This window comes from Rhinoderma darwinii, chromosome 3 (genome assembly GCF_050947455.1).
Source record: "Rhinoderma darwinii isolate aRhiDar2 chromosome 3, aRhiDar2.hap1, whole genome shotgun sequence".
Lineage (NCBI taxonomy): Eukaryota > Metazoa > Chordata > Amphibia > Anura > Rhinodermatidae > Rhinoderma > Rhinoderma darwinii.
In genome coordinates, this window is record NC_134689.1 from 1142040 (window position 1) to 1159431 (window position 17392).

Consider the following 17392-nt stretch of genomic DNA (forward strand, 5'->3'; position numbering starts at 1 on the left):
AATGGTGCTCGGTATAGTTACTACGGGCAGAATGGAGCTCGGTATAGTTACTACGGGCAGAATGGAGCTCGGTATAGTTACTACGGGCAGAATGGAGCTCGGTATAGTTACTACGGGCAGAATGGAGCTCGGTATAGTTACTATGGGAAGAATAGAGCTCGGTATAGTTACTACAGGCAGAATGGAGCTCGGTATAGTTACTACAGGCAGAAAGGAGCTCTGTATAGTTACTACAGGCAGAATGCAGCTCAGTATAGTTACTACAGGCAGAAAGGAGCTCGGTATAGTTACTACAGGCAGAAAGGAGCTCGGTATAGTTACTACAGGCAGAAAGGAGCTCGGTATAGTTACTACAGGCAGAAAGGAGCTCGGTATAGTTACTACAGGCAGAAAAGAGCTCGGTATAGTTACTACGGGCAGAATGGAGCTCGGTATAGTTACTACGGGCAGAATGGAGCTCGGTATAGTTACTATGGGAAGAATAGAGCTCGGTATAGTTACTACAGGCAGAATGGAGCTCGGTATAGTTACTACAGGCAGAAAGGAGCTCTGTATAGTTACTACAGGCAGAATGCAGCTCAGTATAGTTACTACAGGCAGAAAGAAGCTCGGTATAGTTACTACAGGCAGAAAGGAGCTCGGTATAGTTACTACAGGCAGAAAGGAGCTCGGTATAGTTACTACAGGCAGAAAGGAGCTCGGTATAGTTACTACAGGCATAAAGGAGCTCGGTATAGTTACTACGGGCAGAATGGAGCTCAGTATAGTTACTACAGGCAGAATGGAGCTCGGTATAGTTACTACGGGCAGAATGGAGCTCAGTATAGTTACTACAGGCAGAATGGGGCTCGGTATAGTTACTACGGGCAGAATGGAGCTCGGTATAGTTACTACAGGCAGAATGGAGCTCGGTATAGTTACTATGGGCAACAAGGAGACAGACGCGGTGCAGAAGTCCAGCCCCGGAGGCGTCCGTACCTCGCCTGGATCAGACAACCTTTCCCCACGATCGGAGTATCTGCCGGTAAATCTATTGTGGTAAATAGGACGTCAGGAACTTTCTGCTTGCGGCAGCTGTAACAGAAGGTGAGGTGAGCGGGAAACGGCATGTTCAGCTCATCGTACGGGATGTGACAGAAAGCACAGGGCCGCTGCGGAGACTCTTCTGTCCTGTGCAAGAGAGCAAGAAGATTATATTACACAGTGTGTGGAGCTACATCATGTCTTATACTCCAGTCACATCCAGAGCTGCAGTCACATCATGTCTTATTCTCCAGTCACCTCCGGAGCTGCAGTCACATCATATCTTATATTCCAGTCACCTCCAGAGCTGCACTCACATTATGTCTTATCCTCCAGTTACCTCCAGTGCTGCACTCACATTGTCTTATTCCCCAGAGCTGCACTCACATCATGTCTTATCCTCCAGTTACCTCCAGTGCTGTACTCACATGTCTTATCCTCCAGTCACCTCCAGAGCTGCACACAAACAATGTCTTATACTCCAGTCACATCCAGAGCTGCAGTCACATCATGTCTTATCCTCCAGTCACCTCCGGAGCTGCAGTCACATCATGTCTTATATTCCAGTCACATCCAGAGCTGCACTCACATCATGTCTTATCCTCCAGTCACCTCCAGAGCTGCACTCACATCATGTCTTATCCTCCAGTCACCTCCAGAGCTGCACTCACATATCTTATATTCCAGTCATATCCAGAATTAGGACTCACAATAAATGAGGTATATAGAACGGGGGCTGAGTACAGACAAGGAGCGAAGCTTCACATATAGTCTATGTAGCTGCGTCATCCATTATATAAGAGACGGCTGAGACCCCCACTAATCCCCTATAGGTGGCCATACAGTCACAGAGCAGGAACCCAAATTTTGTAAGAGACAGCCGTGCAAAGCAGAAGAAATGAGGTCATGGCGGAGGTCACGGCGCCTCACCCCCCGCAGCGCAGATCAGAACGTGTGTCCTGTGGGTTAGTGTTTTGTTTTTTTTGGGCTATTTAATTTAGATACAAAATTTTAAAGGGGCAGTCCCCTAATTATAGTGGTGACCAACATTCATAAAATGTGTCCACAAAGACCAAACACATCAATTCCTGTGTAACGCGGCATTTCTCAGAGCGGTCACCGGGGGATGGGTCACGTCCCTGCGCTCCAGGGTCACGTCTGAGGACCCTAAGCCTGGGTTCACACAGAGTATTTTGCAGGCGGATATTCTGCCTCAAAATTCCATTTGGAAGTTTGAGGCAGATTTTCCTCTGCCTGCTCGCCGATTTTCGCAGCGTTTTTCGCCCGTGGCCATTGAGCGCCGCGGGCATAAAACGCCACAAAATACGCTTTCTCTGCCTCCCATTGATGTCAATGGGAGGTCAGAGGCGTAAACACCCGAAGATAGCGCATGTCCCTCCTTTCTCCCGCGAGACGGTTTTACCGCTCGCAGGAAAAATACGCCTCCGCCTCCCATTGAAATCGACGGGAGACATTTTCGGCTAGTTTTTGATGAGTTTTGCGGCGCGGTTTCCACGTGAATATAACCTTATACTGTAATTAGGCCTGGACTTTCATATTCATCCTCTCTGACCGCTCCAATCCCCCCCCATGCTGCATGCGAGAATTTACAGTGACAATTATAAACAGCATCAGCTGTGAAAATAACTGACCGAACAGGCAACCGCCCCACCCCATGAGAGCAGACACCCCGGGGGTCCCGGCAGCCACATTAACCTGTCAACAAGAACCTAATGAGGGGGTGGGATAAAAACAAGGCAACTAATACATCCCTGTGGACCGTTCCCATATTTCGGTGTGCCGGATTACACATCGGAATGTATTGGGATGTCTTATTAAAGTGATGGAGCCAAGGGGAGGGTGAAGTGATGTGCTTGGTCCTGGCTGGGACACTGCCCCTTTAAATGTGCCCTGTGGTGTGACTTTAGAGAGGTGTTACCTCGGGTGATGTTAGTTACTGGGGTGTTCATCCTGCACTCGCCCCTATAATGACATCACCTACCCTAGACGAGCGCCACTATCCTTGCTCTGAAGGATAAAATCAAACTCTCCCTTGTCTGACCCTATAAAGAAGCCGCCGGGCTGCGACGACAACCTTTGATCCAAAGAGCATTCGCTGGCGGCTTCCTGCAAGAATCGGGGGTTCAGTACAGCGGCTGTGCCCGAGGCGGAGAGGATGCAGACTTCTTCACTGCAGAGAGAAGACAACAGGTTAGTGACCGGGCCCCTGCAGAGGTAGTCACAGCCCCGCCCCCTCACATGTACAGGGAGCTCTATAGGCTAACCACTACCAAGGCCGTGATCATCCCATCCACCTGGTCTCCGGCTCACTCACCAAATACTGGTGGACTCACTGTAGCCTACGACGGCGTGACAGCCCAGCGCTTTGGCGTGAGATTTAATCTCCTGACGGATCTCAGCCCACCAGGCGTCTCTGGTTTCTGGTTCATCTGAAACAGAAAAAAAAAGCTGAATTGGATCTTCGGCGCCATCATTCCCCATAGGTGTCGCACCACCGCACTGCGACGTGTCCTGCGCAATACATAGGCGTCTCGCTGATTTCTGCAGTGATGTGAGAACGGATGTAAAAGGCAACGCTGGGGAAACCTGCCTGCTACAGTAATACAAGAACACCTGGAGCGCCCCCTGCTGGACAAAGAATGCACAACTTACCAATGAAAGGTCAATCATCTTAATATCCACACTCCGCATGACTCAGGAAAGTGAGGACATCAGGACCCCCCTTTCCTCTGCCAGCAGCATTAGATGTGGCCCCTGCAAGGATATAGCATTACAATGTGTCTCAGCCGTGCAGTGCAAGCACCGGGCACAATCCTATGATCAGAGGTCGGTCACCGAGCTTCCAACGTCATCCACATTCACAAGGCAAAAAATCAAAGTGAGCGCATTGTCTGTACAGAGCTGTAGAATATATGGTGATAAATCAGTAAATAGTGGAGGATATCTGAAAAGTGCAATCACTTCCCTGCAGAGCCATTGTCCTCCACTAGAGGTCAGTGCTTCCTGTCCTGCAGAGCCATTGTTCTCCACTAGATGTCAGTGCTTCCTGTCCTGCAGAGCCATTGTCCTCCACTAGATGTCAGTGCTTCCTGTCCTGCAGAGCCATTGTTCTCCACTAGATGTCAGTGCTTCCTGTCCTGCAGAGCCATTGTCCTCCACTAGATGTCAGTGCTTCCTGTCCTGCAGAGCCATTGTCCTCCACTAGATGTCAGCGTTTCCTGCCCCACAGATAATTATTACAAAATAATACTGTTTGCCATAGAGCATGCACAACAGACAGGGGGTAGAAACGTCCTGTCACCCGTGTCCTGCTAACTGGTGTCATGTGTGAGCACTAGAGAAATCGTCTTCTACCCCCTAATTAACCCCGTCCATCCTGTACAATACACTGGGGGGTAAAAGAACCAGTGCAGAAACAACACACACCAGATGTGCTGCCTGTTTGCTATGGGCAAGCCACAAGATTGAAGAAAGGGAACAAAATTCTGCATTAATTTTCCCAGAATGGACCAGCAGCGTTCTGTGGTGGTGGGGGGGGGGTCAGGAGTCCTGAGGGGTAAGATAGGAGGGGGTTCATTAACTTACCTGGCACATCATTAAGGAGAGCGGCCTCATAGCCAGTGAGTGCAGGGCACTGGCCATGTCTATCTTATGGGCACAAGCATCTAAATATAAACACGTGCCCTGAGCCGCACAATCCACAAGGGGGCGCCATTGTAGCATTGACCACTAAGGATTTACAGAAACACTAGAGTGGGTGGCGAGGGAGGGTGGAAGCAGGAGAGGGGGTGCTCAGCAGACTACAGGGGTTCCCTCTCCTCTCGGGCAGCAGCGGAAGCTTTAGTGAGCTGGGGATCGGCAAGGCAGCCATAGATGGGGGGACCGGTGCATGCTGGGAGCTGGTGACTGAACATACAGAAACTATGGCAGCTCAATGAAACGTCAACACAAAGAAACGGCCCTGCCTGCGCCCCGTCCCCAACATGCTGAAATCCTCTGTGCTGCTGTGGCATTTATACTCATCTGTATTATAGCTGAGGGCCGCCATCACCTGGTTTCTGCACCACTTTGTCGTTTACCCATTTTGAGTTTCTATTTGGGGGTGACGGGGTTATTACACTCCGCAGTTATGGGGCACATGTGACCGGCTCTCTACTAGGAGGACGACGGACCCCCATAATGACCGATTCAGCCGGACGATGGAAGCCGCAAAGCACTAGACTTCATCTAGAATGGGGGGGCAATTAAAATACACCAGGTTAACCCTCTAGTGGCCCACATGCACCTATCACAGGACCGATACAGCTTAAAGAGACAGTCACTCATTAAGGCGATGTTCACACGCTAAAAACGGCTGTAAAATACGGAGCGGTTTTCAAGGGGAAGCCTCTGATCTTCTATTGACACAATGAAAAACGGCTCCAAAAACAGCTCAAGAAGTGACGCGCTCCTTTTTACGGGGCCTTTTTTTTTACGCAGCGTTTTTTCCATTGAAATCAATGGGCAGGTTTGTAGGCGTTCAGCTTCTGCTTTGTCAGCTTCTGTTTTCGAGGCGTTTACGCCCTGAAAAACGTCTGAAAACACTGCGTGTGAACACATCCGCACACACTAGGAATCCTGTGCTTTACTTGTCTTGATCCTGAATGACATCATATCTTATACTCTAGTCACATCCAGAGCTGTTGATTTCCTGTTATATGCAGCACCACACTGCATCACTCTGCTGAATCTGTGACTGTACAGAACAAGCTCTGCTGTGTGACAGCGACGTCTCCAAAACAACTCAGTACAAGACACTGCAATGTACGACCGAAAACCAGGTCTGGGGTGTCTATGAGCTCAATACTGCTAGAAGAATTGTGACTGCAGCTCTGGATGTGAATGGAGTGTAGGACATGGTGCAACAACAGAATTGTGACTGCAGCTCTGGATGTGACTGGAGTGTAGGACATCGTGCAACAGCAGAATTGTGACTGCGGCTCTGGATGTGAATGGAGTATTAGACATGGTGCAACAACAGAATTGTGACTGCAGCTCTGGATGTGACTGGAGTGTAGGACATCGTGCAACAGCAGAATTGTGACTGCGGCTCTGGATGTGAATGGAGTATTAGACATGGTGTAACAGCGGAATTGTAACTGCAGCTCTGGATGTGACTGGAGTATTAGACATGATGTAACAGTACAATTGTGACTGCGGCTCTGGATGTGACTGTAGTACAGACATGATGTAACAAGATTTCGGTGACTGCAGCTCTGGATGTGAGCGGAGACTTGATGCATCTTAGTATTTACAAGATTACTTGGCATTCTCTGAAGACGGTTTCTACATAGAACATGTGGTGATGATCGCAGCTGGAGCTTCGCTTTGTTGTGATCACCTAAAAGGAGGACCCCCTGGACGGCCCCCGGTCACTAACGGAGTTTTCCAGAATTTTCCACGCATGGCGGCTGCCTAATGAGGTCTGTGCTGCTGTGGGAAACGTCTGTTGGCTGGAGCTGCCACATATTCTGGGCCCGGTTCTCAGCGATGCTGGTGCAGGGTGCGGCGGCTGCTGGACGCGGGGGGGTCATGTGATCGCTGCGCAGATGTCACAGAATAGGAGGGATTAAGAGCTCAGCGGCAGCTGGAGGGGGAATAACATCAGTAATCCCAGCGCTGCTCCACCTGCGGACATCGTCCCGCCACTCTGACTCTACCCGGCCGGACACTAAACGTTCCCATGGCGCCGGAGGGGCCGCGACGCTTCTGACCCGGGATTAACCACAATAGCGCTGCCTCGCCGGAGCTTCTATCATTGATCACATCCACCGCTCCTCTCACCCATGAAGGACCCGGCGTCCCGGCACAAACAGCAGCGCCAATTAAACATCGAATGGAAATTTCCGGTGACAGAGTCATTATATAATAACATGGGAGGGGGCGGAGCCGGCCAATGACTCAAGATGGCGGCACGGTAATAACCCGCCTGAGCGGTCACAATATTCTCATCATCCGTAGACGGACGATTTGTGATCTTAGACGATACCGACTTGTGGGAACGCAACGGCCGCAATTCTAAAACGAGATTTATTCGCGTTACAGCGACGGTGCGGCAACTAAGACACGAGACTCCATCTAGTCCTGGGATAAGAGTTCTGAACAAGCTGCCCCCTCGCTGCCGGTCTCGCACTCCCACTACATCCCCCGATACATAAAGAACAAATGAGGCCACTGATGACCCCCCCCCAGACACACAGTGCAGATGACCCCCCTGTACCCCCCAGACACACAGTGCAGATGACCCCCCTGTACCCCCCAGACACATGATGCAGATGACCCCCCTGTACCCCCCAGACACATGATGCAGATGACCCCCCTGTACCCCCCAGACACACAGTGCAGATGACCCCCCTGTACCCCCCAGACACATGATGCAGATGACCCCCCTGTACCCCCCAGACACATGATGCAGATGACCCCCCTGTACCCCCCAGACACATGATGCAGATGACCCCCCTGTACCCCCCAGACACATGATGCAGATGACCCCCCTGTACCCCCCAGACACACAGTGCAGATGACCCCCCTGTACCCCCCAGACACATGATGCAGATGACCCCCCTGTACCCCCCAGACACATGATGCAGATGACCCCCCTGTACCCCCCAGACACATGATGCAGATGACCCCCACCTTTTACCCCGTCATAGATCCGATTGGCTGATTGATTGCAGAGCCAACCTTGCAGACTTGTGATTGGACGTGGATGCCCCTCCCCCCAGCCCTTCATGTAGGAGGAGCTAGAGCTTCACTGAGCAGCCATAGTTTTTGTTGCGGTGCATCAGGTGACATGGAGGAGGATGAGGGTTATACCTGCATTGTCACTACTCCAGTCTAGCAGTTTGTAAGATCTGGTGTTACCCATTATCCCGACAAAGGCTGAGTTCAAAACAGCAAATCAGGTGAGTTAGAGAAGCACAGAAGTCACTACACACACCGCAAGCACACAGATCAGAGGCGTCTGGGGGAGGGGGAGACGTCTGGGGGAGGGGGAGACGTCTGGGGGAGGGGAGACGTCTGGTGGAGGGGAGGGGGAGACGTCTGGTGGAGGGGAGGGGAGGGGGAAACGTCTGGTTGAGGGGAGGGGGAGACGCCTGGGGGAGGGGAGGGGGAGACGCCTGGGGGAGGGGAGGGGGAGACGCCTGGGGGAGGGGAGGGGAGGGGGAGACGTCTGGGGGAGGGGAGGGGGAGACGCCTGGGGGAGGGGAGGGGGAGACGCCTGGGGGAGGGGAGAGGGAGACGCCTGGGGGAGGGGAGAGGGAGACGCCTGGGGGAGGGGAGAGGGAGACGCCTGGGGGAGGGGAGAGGGAGACGCCTGGGGAAGGGGAGAGGGAGACGCCTGGGGGAGGGGAGAGGGAGACGCCTGGGGGAGGGGAGAGGGAGACGCCTGGGGGAGGGGAGGGGGAGACGTCTGGGGGAGGGGAGGGGGAGACGTCTGGGGGAGGGGAGGGGGAGACGTCTGGGGGAGGGGAGGGGGAGACGCCTGGGGGAGGGGAGAGGGAGACGTCTGGGGGAGGGGAGGGGGAGACGCCTGGGGGAGGGGAGAGGGAGACGTCTGGGGGAGGGGAGAGGGAGACGCCTGGGGGAGGGGAGAGGGAGACGTCTGGGGGAGGGGAGGGGGAGACGTCTGGGGGAGGGGAGGGGGAGACGTCTGGGGAAGGGAGGGGGAGGCGCTTGGCTGAATGTATTATCTTGCAACACACAGAAATCAGAATCTGAGGAGAGAACGTAAAGCGCAGCTCCCCTCATCATCATCGCTACAGCTTCAGGATCACTTTTCAGTTAGAGCACGTCTCTTACTCCAGTCACATCCAGAGCTGCATTCACAATCCTGCTATTTTCCAGTGATCTCACGTCTCTCTGCTGGTTTAGTGTCTGTGCAGAGTTCGGTACTGAATGAGAACTTATCTAAGCCATTATGGGGGTCTTTGCTGGCACAGTCAGAAGTGTGAATGCAGCTTTGGGTGTGCTTGGAGTAGGATAGGATATACAGTATTAACTTTAGATGTTCTTAAAGAGAAATCTTGCTGCTCTAGAACATAAAACATTTCAGGACGACCACGTGGCGCTTTCATCCTTCGTCATTGGCAGCGTCTGAGGCAGCGCGGGGGAGAGAGCAGAAACTGCTGGCGCAACAGATTCTGCCAGTAACTCCGGGACTTGGCGCCAATCATGTGGCAGACTCGTACTCCGGGATGATGCCTCCGGTCATACCATCAGAGATCTCCCCTGAACCCGGGGGCAGCGGTGGAACGGACGTCAGGATGATGGGGGCAGCGCTCCGATCGTAACACAACCCCACCCGATACCGTGCGGCCAGAAAACCCCCAATCCTCCATATTTACTACCACTCAGATTCTCATCATTTCCCCGGACACATCTCCAAGTAACGATGAGGAAATCCTCTGCTTTACTGATCCCGATTAACATCCTGTCTTTTACTCCAATCACATCCAGAGCTGCAATCATAATTCTACTATCAAGTTACAGCATCTTACATCTCACTGCTGCCCCCTGCTGGTTCAGTGTCTGTACACCACATGCTCTGTTTACACCAGGCGCTGTGCCAATGTAGAAAACACCATATCTCCCACAATGCATTGCAACAGAGTAGAGTTTATGATGAGATCTCCACTAAGCTGGACAGGGGAGAAGGAGGAGGGTCTGTCAGCGCTGACAGAGTCAAACCATTGCTTAGTAGAACTGTGAGTGCAGCTCTGGAGGTGACCAGAGTAGAAGACTTGATGGCACTCAGGATATAATGTAGATGTAGCGGTGCTGTGACCTTGCTCTGGATGTGTAGATCTACAGGCATCAGCACTAAATCTCCCTGCGACGTGTGGACCCGCGATGTCTACAGGACCGGAACGTGACGTCTAAAAGATTCGCAGGAGATCACAGCCCAAACGAAGGCACCGGCGCCGCGACAACCCCGTGACGGAACTCCCAGAGTAACAATGTATCAGTCTCTAGGACGGAGTGTGGGATCTGATACAATTAATGAGGTCTTAAAGGTACAGCGACCGTATAAAGGGATGTGAGCGGGGACTGCACTCCAGGACTCGGATCGTTCCATCATCCCATCGGGGGCAGTTTATAGTGGAATCCCCCCCAATACTGATGATTATCAGCGGGAGGAACAGGACGACGTCTGGACGGGAACACAGGACGCGGGACATTAAAGGGCCGGCGTCCAGTCTTCTGTAAAGAACGTATAATCCTTGTATAATGAACGTTTCTAATTGACCTTGTGTTACATTTCCTCACCATTTCAAGATCTCTGCTTGCTGTCAGTAAATGGAAATCTCACAGCTGAGGGTTTGTTATAAAGCATCAGTGCAGGTAAGAGGTATCAGCCCAAAGTCCAGAACTGGACAGAGATTTGTGCTGCCGCCGCTGTGTTTAGCTCACAGAGGATTGTCTGCACATTGTAACAAACCTTCAGCTGTATGTTCAGGACAGTTTACATGACTGGATGGAATTCCATAAGACTGTTTCCATTCACCGACAGCAAGTGTAGGTCTTAAAATTAGAGAAGTATTGAAACCGAACGTCTACTAGAAGCTTGCAGATGTTTTAATTACACAGTGACGGAGCTTTATTTAAAGAAGACAGGACGGCGGCCCTTTAAGACACATGAAGTGTTAGAATCCCAGCGATGAGACCCCCAAATATGACAAACCCCTCACTGACTAATGTGGCAGATGCTTCCGGGGCCCCCCGACACTGAGCCCCCCACCAACCCCTAGAACATGTGATTATAAATCGTCACCTCGCAGCAGGACCACCTATTCCTGATTATAGGAGTGGGAGGATGGGAGTCATTGTCTATAGAGAGGACCGGAGGAGGATGGGAGTCATTGTCTATAGAGAGGACCGGAGGAGGATGGGAGTCATTGTCTATAGAGAGGACCGGAGGAGGATGGGAGTCATTGTCTATAGAGAGGACCGGAGGAGGATGGGAGTCATTGTCTATAGAGAGGACCGGAGGAGGATGGGAGTCATTGTCTATAGAGAGGACCGGAGGAGGATGGGAGTCATTGTCTATAGAGAGGACCGGAGGAGGATGGGAGTCATTGTCTATAGAGAGGACCGGAGGAGGATGGGAGTCATTGTCTATAGAGAGGACCGGAGGAGGATGGGAGTCATTGTCTATAGAGAGGACCGGAGGAGGATGGGAGTCATTGTCTATAGAGAGGACCGGAGGACGTACCCGGATTGTGGATCCGATCCAGAAGCTTCACGGATCGGGCGCTGACCACACCTCCAACATGGACGAGGAAGCCCGCGGGAAACACGGTCAGAGTGAAAAACGGAAACTCCTGCAAGAAAGAAAACACGAAAATTATTACACGCGGGAAATAATGTGTCACCAACCGCAACGAGGACTGCAAACACGGAGGCGCCGCACTGCTATTATTCTCTGTTATCAGGCACGTCAGGCTGGCGGAGGATGACTGAACCGCCCGGCATGTGGAAAAATCCCATTTTGACCATGACATGTGAACCCAGCCGCACGTGCCGGATTAGCTTGGGAACGGCGGCTGATGATACGGAGAGAATATACCGGCACTACTCTCCTCAACATTGTAACACCAAGAAGGAAACGTTTTGGAATTGCGTAGATCACAGGATCGGTGGCATGTTGTTAATGACATGGCTTTAAAAAAGGGTTAGATAATTTCCTAGAACAAAAAAATATTAGCTCCTATGTGTAGAAATTTTTTCTTCCCTTTTCCCTTCCCTTGGTTGAACTTGATGGACATGTGTCTTTTTTCAGCCGTACTAACTATGTAACTATGTAACTATGTAACTACTATGTAACTATGTAACTATGTAACTACTATGTAACTATGTAACATGTTAATTATATGCAAATGAAAACAAAATGGAAACAAAAACATCTCGATTTCCTCAGTATGGAGTGTGATCGCCCCGCGCAGCGATCCCCGCACTCCCGCGCACCGCGCAGCGATCCCCGCACTCCCTCGCCCCGCGCAGCGATCCCCGCACTCCCGCGCAGCGATCCCCGCACTCCCGCGCCCCGCGCAGCGATCCCCGCACTCCCTCGCCCCGCGCAGCGATCCCCGCACTCCCTCGCCCCGCGCAGCGATCCCCGCACTCCCTCGCCCCGCGCAGCGATCCCCGCACTCCCTCGCCCCGCGCAGCGATCCCCGCACTCCCTCGCCCCGCGCAGCGATCCCCGCACTCCCTCGCCCCGCGCAGCGATCCCCGCACTCCCTCGCCCCGCGCAGAGATCCCCGCACTCCCTCGCCCCGCGCAGCGATCCCCGCACTCCCTCGCCCCGCGCAGCGATCCCCGCACTCCCTCGCCCCGCGCAGCGATCCCCGCACTCCCGCGCCCCGGCAGCGATCACTGAGGTTATTATTGGTTGTGCGAGGAATGTTCTGCCGCGCTGATCGCACTTGGGCACAGAAATCATCAGGATTGGCTGCTGGCCGCTAGTCACCGACCAATGACGTCCCAGATGTGCTAAATGGGGGTCAGGTCCGGAGACGCAGCAGGCCGTGGTACCACGTTCAGGCCACGCAGGCTGCTCACAGTAGTACGAGTAACACGCGGCCCGGCGTTGTCCTGGTGAAAGAGGCTTCTGGGACACGGGAGAAATGGCCGCACCACCAAATCAATGTAACCCCGAGATGTCAGTGAAATGAAGACTAGAGGGGTCCGGATACCGCACATTATTCCCCCCACACCATAACCCTGGGGGTAGGACGGCGTGACGCTCCCTTGTGAAGGCCTCTCCATGGCGCTGCCCACGTGGTCTCCAGACCGATCTCCGGTTATCATTGTGTCCCAGAAAAAAGCGGGACCCACGGCTGAAGGACAGACCTGCGCTCCAGCCTCCGCGCGCTTCTTACTGTCATTCCCGATCATGGTTGTTCTCCCGACCTCCGGAACACGCAACGTTAAGCAGCGCCGGCATCTCGGCCCAGGCGCCCAGCGAACTGCCGGAGTGATAACCAAGGTCTCAGGTCAAGGATTCAACGCACAATCACCCCGCACCGCGCCAGCACGATTATTGGGGTTTCATGTGGCTAAAAAACACTTTGCTTTCAATCTGGATTTTCTGCCCCCCCCCCCCCCCCCACCACAAGCCACAGATTGGCGCGGGTGCCGGAATATTTGATGATTTGCAGATCTTAGCGACACCGGCGACTTCCTCCATTTGCAGAACCGGACGGCTTCTCCTTCTTGGTGCTGCAATGTTAAGGAGTCTGCAGTGCGGGGCGGCTGAGAAGAGCTGGAGATGAAGGGGGTTCAAGAATCTCTGGACCCTACATTTAGGATGGAGGACCCCGGCACACTGCTGCATGTCACTACCCCGACATAAGAGACGCCCCCGCGCTTACCCGCTGCTCCAGTGCCGACTGCGTCTGCTGCCTCAGGAGAGCTTTAATGGTGCCGCCTTCTCTTCCTGCACTTCCACTTCCCATACCTAGAGGGCGCCACCAAAGAGAAAAAAAACTCAATCACAGGAATCAAATCCAGAAGACCCTGGGTGTGGGTCGGGGGTCACCGGGGGGGGGGACATGAGACCGCCGGACAAACAGGGATCCGCACCCTAGAGGAAAGACTGAATCTTAGGGCGAGAATAACCAGGTCTAAAAGTAAAACCACAAAAGCAGTGACGTAAAAAAAAAAAAAAAGACGTCTGTGAGCAGGACCCCCCCCATTATACGGGTGAAACGAGCGGATACCTCGCTGCACCCCCTGCAGGAGACACAAGACTCTAACCAGCAATCTATTGTACAAAACACTACATCTCCAACAATGCAAGGCAGCGAAGTGCTATGATCATTGGGTGTTCCTGTAATAATTTTGTGGCTTTCATACGGTTAGGACAGCAGACATCCCACTAGTATGAGGCGCTGCCAAAGTCCCAATAGTAAGAGACGACCCCCCTCAATAATTGTTCAGGTTTCATCAGGTATTAGAAGCGGCCGCTGGACGATGAGAATGACGTGGAGATTATAACGTCGCCGCTCCAGTGCAATAAACCGCATTAAATATTGGGAAAAAAATCCCCTATAAGAGGAAACCCTACAGAAATATAGAGGGTGCGAGGCGGCCCCCGGACGGTCATACTAGATGTGGACTGAGCCGACAACCATCAGATGTCACTGCGGAGACGTGGACTATGCCCGCACATGCGCTGAACGTTCGTCACTAACGCCCTGGACGCCGTCTTTCCTCCAAGGTGCGGAGTTATAAGCCATTTTATGATTGCTGCTCCGGAGGGGACGAGGCCGCGTCCAGTCTGCTATGAATAACGCTTCCTCCCTGCATAATAACACGATCTGTAACTTTCTAATAGACTTTTTTTCCAACTCCTCCCCGTTTTCAAGATCTCTGCTTGCAGCCAGTGACTTAAAACATAGTTTACATAGAGGTTGAATAGCTGTATAGACCCCTGAGTATTTGTTACAATGTATCAGTGTAGACAATCCTGTTAGGTAAACACAACAGCTGCATAGATCTCTTTCTGGGCCTGGAATCCAGGCTCTTACCTCCACTGATGCATTGTAACAAACCCTCAGCTGCGGGATCAATATTAGCGCACGACAATAAATGTTCCAATTCATTAGCAGCAAGCAGAGATCCTAAAAATGGCGAGAAACTGTAACACAAAGTCTAGAGAAATGTTACAGAACTTCAGGAGGATGGACACCGGCCCTTTAAAATAAGGATAAGGGAGGGGTCTTCAGGACAGTAGATCTGGGGTACATACATTATAATAACCCCCCACCCAACAGGGGATCCCCAGCACTGCACACATTAGTAGCTGCGATCAGAGAAGGAAACACGGCCGGCGGCAGCAGCATGGTGATATGGCGCCGGCGCCGCCTGTAGATGATACCGGTGAGGCAGACACGACACGTGCAATCACTGACACCAGCGCAGCAGTATATATATATATATATGGTGTATAGGGGACAGACTCCTGGTGTGAACAGTGATGGAGATGACAGGATAGCGTCCGCAGTGGGGGACGGGTGGGGTCACATGATCTCCTGGCTGTCAGGATTCTATATGGGGGTATATACTGTATGAGCGGTGTCCTGTGTATATCAGTGCCGGCACATTGCGCCATAAACGCTGCAGAATACATTAGAGCATTGCTGCAATCACAATTCCCTCATATAGTCAGGACTGGGGGTCGCGGTAAGGACCCTCCCCCTCTATCTCTCAGCAGCAGAGCTGTGTACCGGACGCAGAGCATAGACTATAAATCACAGCCTGTAGTCTGCGGAGGAGAACAGTATACATGAAGTCTGGATTACCCCGCACCAGATGACTGATCCCCTGCAGAGTACAGACCCTGCGCCGCCATTATACGGAGGAATTGTGCGTTCAGCCGTCCCCAATATTCGCTGAAGACGCCACTCACCGGCTCTGCGCCGAACATTAACCTTTACTATTCCAGTTTGGTGACGAACGTTTTTTAGAGCCAGGAAAATTGTTAATTTATCCAATATTATTATGTGAGGTCTGAAGTGCACGGCGCGCGACACAAAGAGAAAACCGCCCCCGGGCCCCACGCATGCACCGCCCCGGGCCCCACGCATGCAACGCCCCCGCTGCAAGCACAAGACAGGTCAAGAGGATTATAAGGGAAAGATACCATGAATGACTCAATCTACACACCAGAGAGCAGCGGTGACATCACTGGGAATGCAGCCTATCCAGTCACTAGAGAACAGCGGTGACATCACTGAGAATGCAGCCTATCTACACACTAGAGAGCAGCGGTGACATCACTGGGAATGCAGCCTATCCATTCACTAGAGAGCAGCGGTGACATCACTGAGAATACAGCCTATCCATTCACTAGAGAGCAGCGGTGACATCACTGAGAATGCAGCCTATCCATTCACTAGAGAGCAGCGGTGACATCACTGAGAATGCAGCCTATCCATTCACAAGAGAGCAGCGGTGACATCACTGAGAATGCAGCCTATCCAATCACTAGAGAGCAGCGGTGACATCACTGAGAATACAGCCTATCCATTCACTAGAGAGCAGCGGTGACATCACTGAGAATGCAGCCTATCCATTCACTAGAGAGCAGCGGTGACATCACTGAGAATGCAGCCTATCCAATCACTAGAGAGCAGCGGTGACATCACTGAGAATGCAGCCTATCCATTCACTAGAGAGCAGCGGTGACATCACTGAGAATGCAGGCTATCCATTCACTAGAGAGCAGCGGTGACATAACTGAGAATGCAGCCAATCCATTCACTAGAGAGCAGCGGTGACATCACTGAGAATGCAGCCTATCCATTCACTAGAGAGCAGCGGTGACATCACTCAGAATGCAGCCTATCCATTCACTAGAGAGCAGCGGTGACATCACTGAGAATGCAGCCTATCAATTCACTAGAGAGCAGCGGTGACATAACTGAGAATGCATCCAATCCATTCACTAGAGAGCAGCGGTGACATCACTGAGAATGCAGCCTATCCATTCACTAGAGAGCAGCGGTGACATCACTCAGAATGCAGCCTATCCATTCACTAGAGGGCAGCGGTGACATCACTGAGAATACAGCCTATCCATCACTAGAGAGCAGCGGTGACATCCCTGAGAATGCAGCCTATCCATTCACTAGAGAGCAGCGGTGACATCACTGAGGATGCGTTGATGGTATCGTTGCCTTACAATGCGCTGATGTTAGTGTTGTACCGGAGCAGCGTGCATATAACGTTAGTCAGGTGATGAGGCTTCACCGCTGTCAGATATTCCTCAAAATGAAACAGAAATAAATCAGTAACGTGCTTGTGAGAACTCAGCAAACCAAGAGGTGGAGGCGAGCGATCCTACCAGCCGACAGCAGCAGCTCGTCACTGAACGATACGGATCTCCTCAGCCGCGGGCTGGCAGGACCGGTGTGTGGTGGGGAGACGCTACAGTCCAGGAGCAGACTAGGGGACTCATAACTGAGGGAGGGGGAGCTGGGGGACATGAACAGTCCAGGACCCTTTGGAATGAGAGCTGTAGAAGGACAGAATGAGGACGGAATGTCGGGTGATAGAGAGAACACAAAGGAAGAAAAGAACACAAAAGTGATACAAAGTAACAGAAATAAGAAGTGCCCGGGGGCATACAGATATATACTGCGGGCGATGCCACGCCGGGGACACAGGAGGGAAAACCATCCACAATAAAAAGTTATCAAAACCATGACTGAGGTGCGGAGCGGACTGTGCCGCCGGCTTCACGCTGCGCCATCTGTCAGACTGTATGAGACAAGAGGTGCAGAGCGGACTGTGCCGCCGG

At 52.3% G+C, this 17392-nt stretch overlaps 1 protein-coding gene across 6 annotated transcripts in view; it reads right to left on the bottom strand.

Moving 5' to 3' along the window:
* The window catches only part of C2CD5 (C2 calcium dependent domain containing 5), a 76871-nt gene that overhangs the window by 36261 nt on the left and 23218 nt on the right, over nt 1-17392 (bottom strand). For 4 of the 6 annotated variants that reach the window (XM_075855639.1, XM_075855636.1, XM_075855637.1 and 1 more), the window contains 5 exons: nt 13461-13546; nt 11300-11408; nt 3359-3473; nt 3026-3214; nt 979-1170 (listed from right to left, as the gene is read on the bottom strand). In XM_075855639.1, coding sequence (XP_075711754.1) covers nt 979-1170; nt 3026-3214; nt 3359-3473; nt 11300-11408; nt 13461-13546 — 691 coding nt within the window. The remainder of the gene's footprint in view (nt 1-978; nt 1171-3025; nt 3215-3358; nt 3474-11299; nt 11409-13460; nt 13547-17392) is intronic. The other 2 variants (XM_075855640.1, XM_075855638.1) reach the window with 1 other exon arrangement.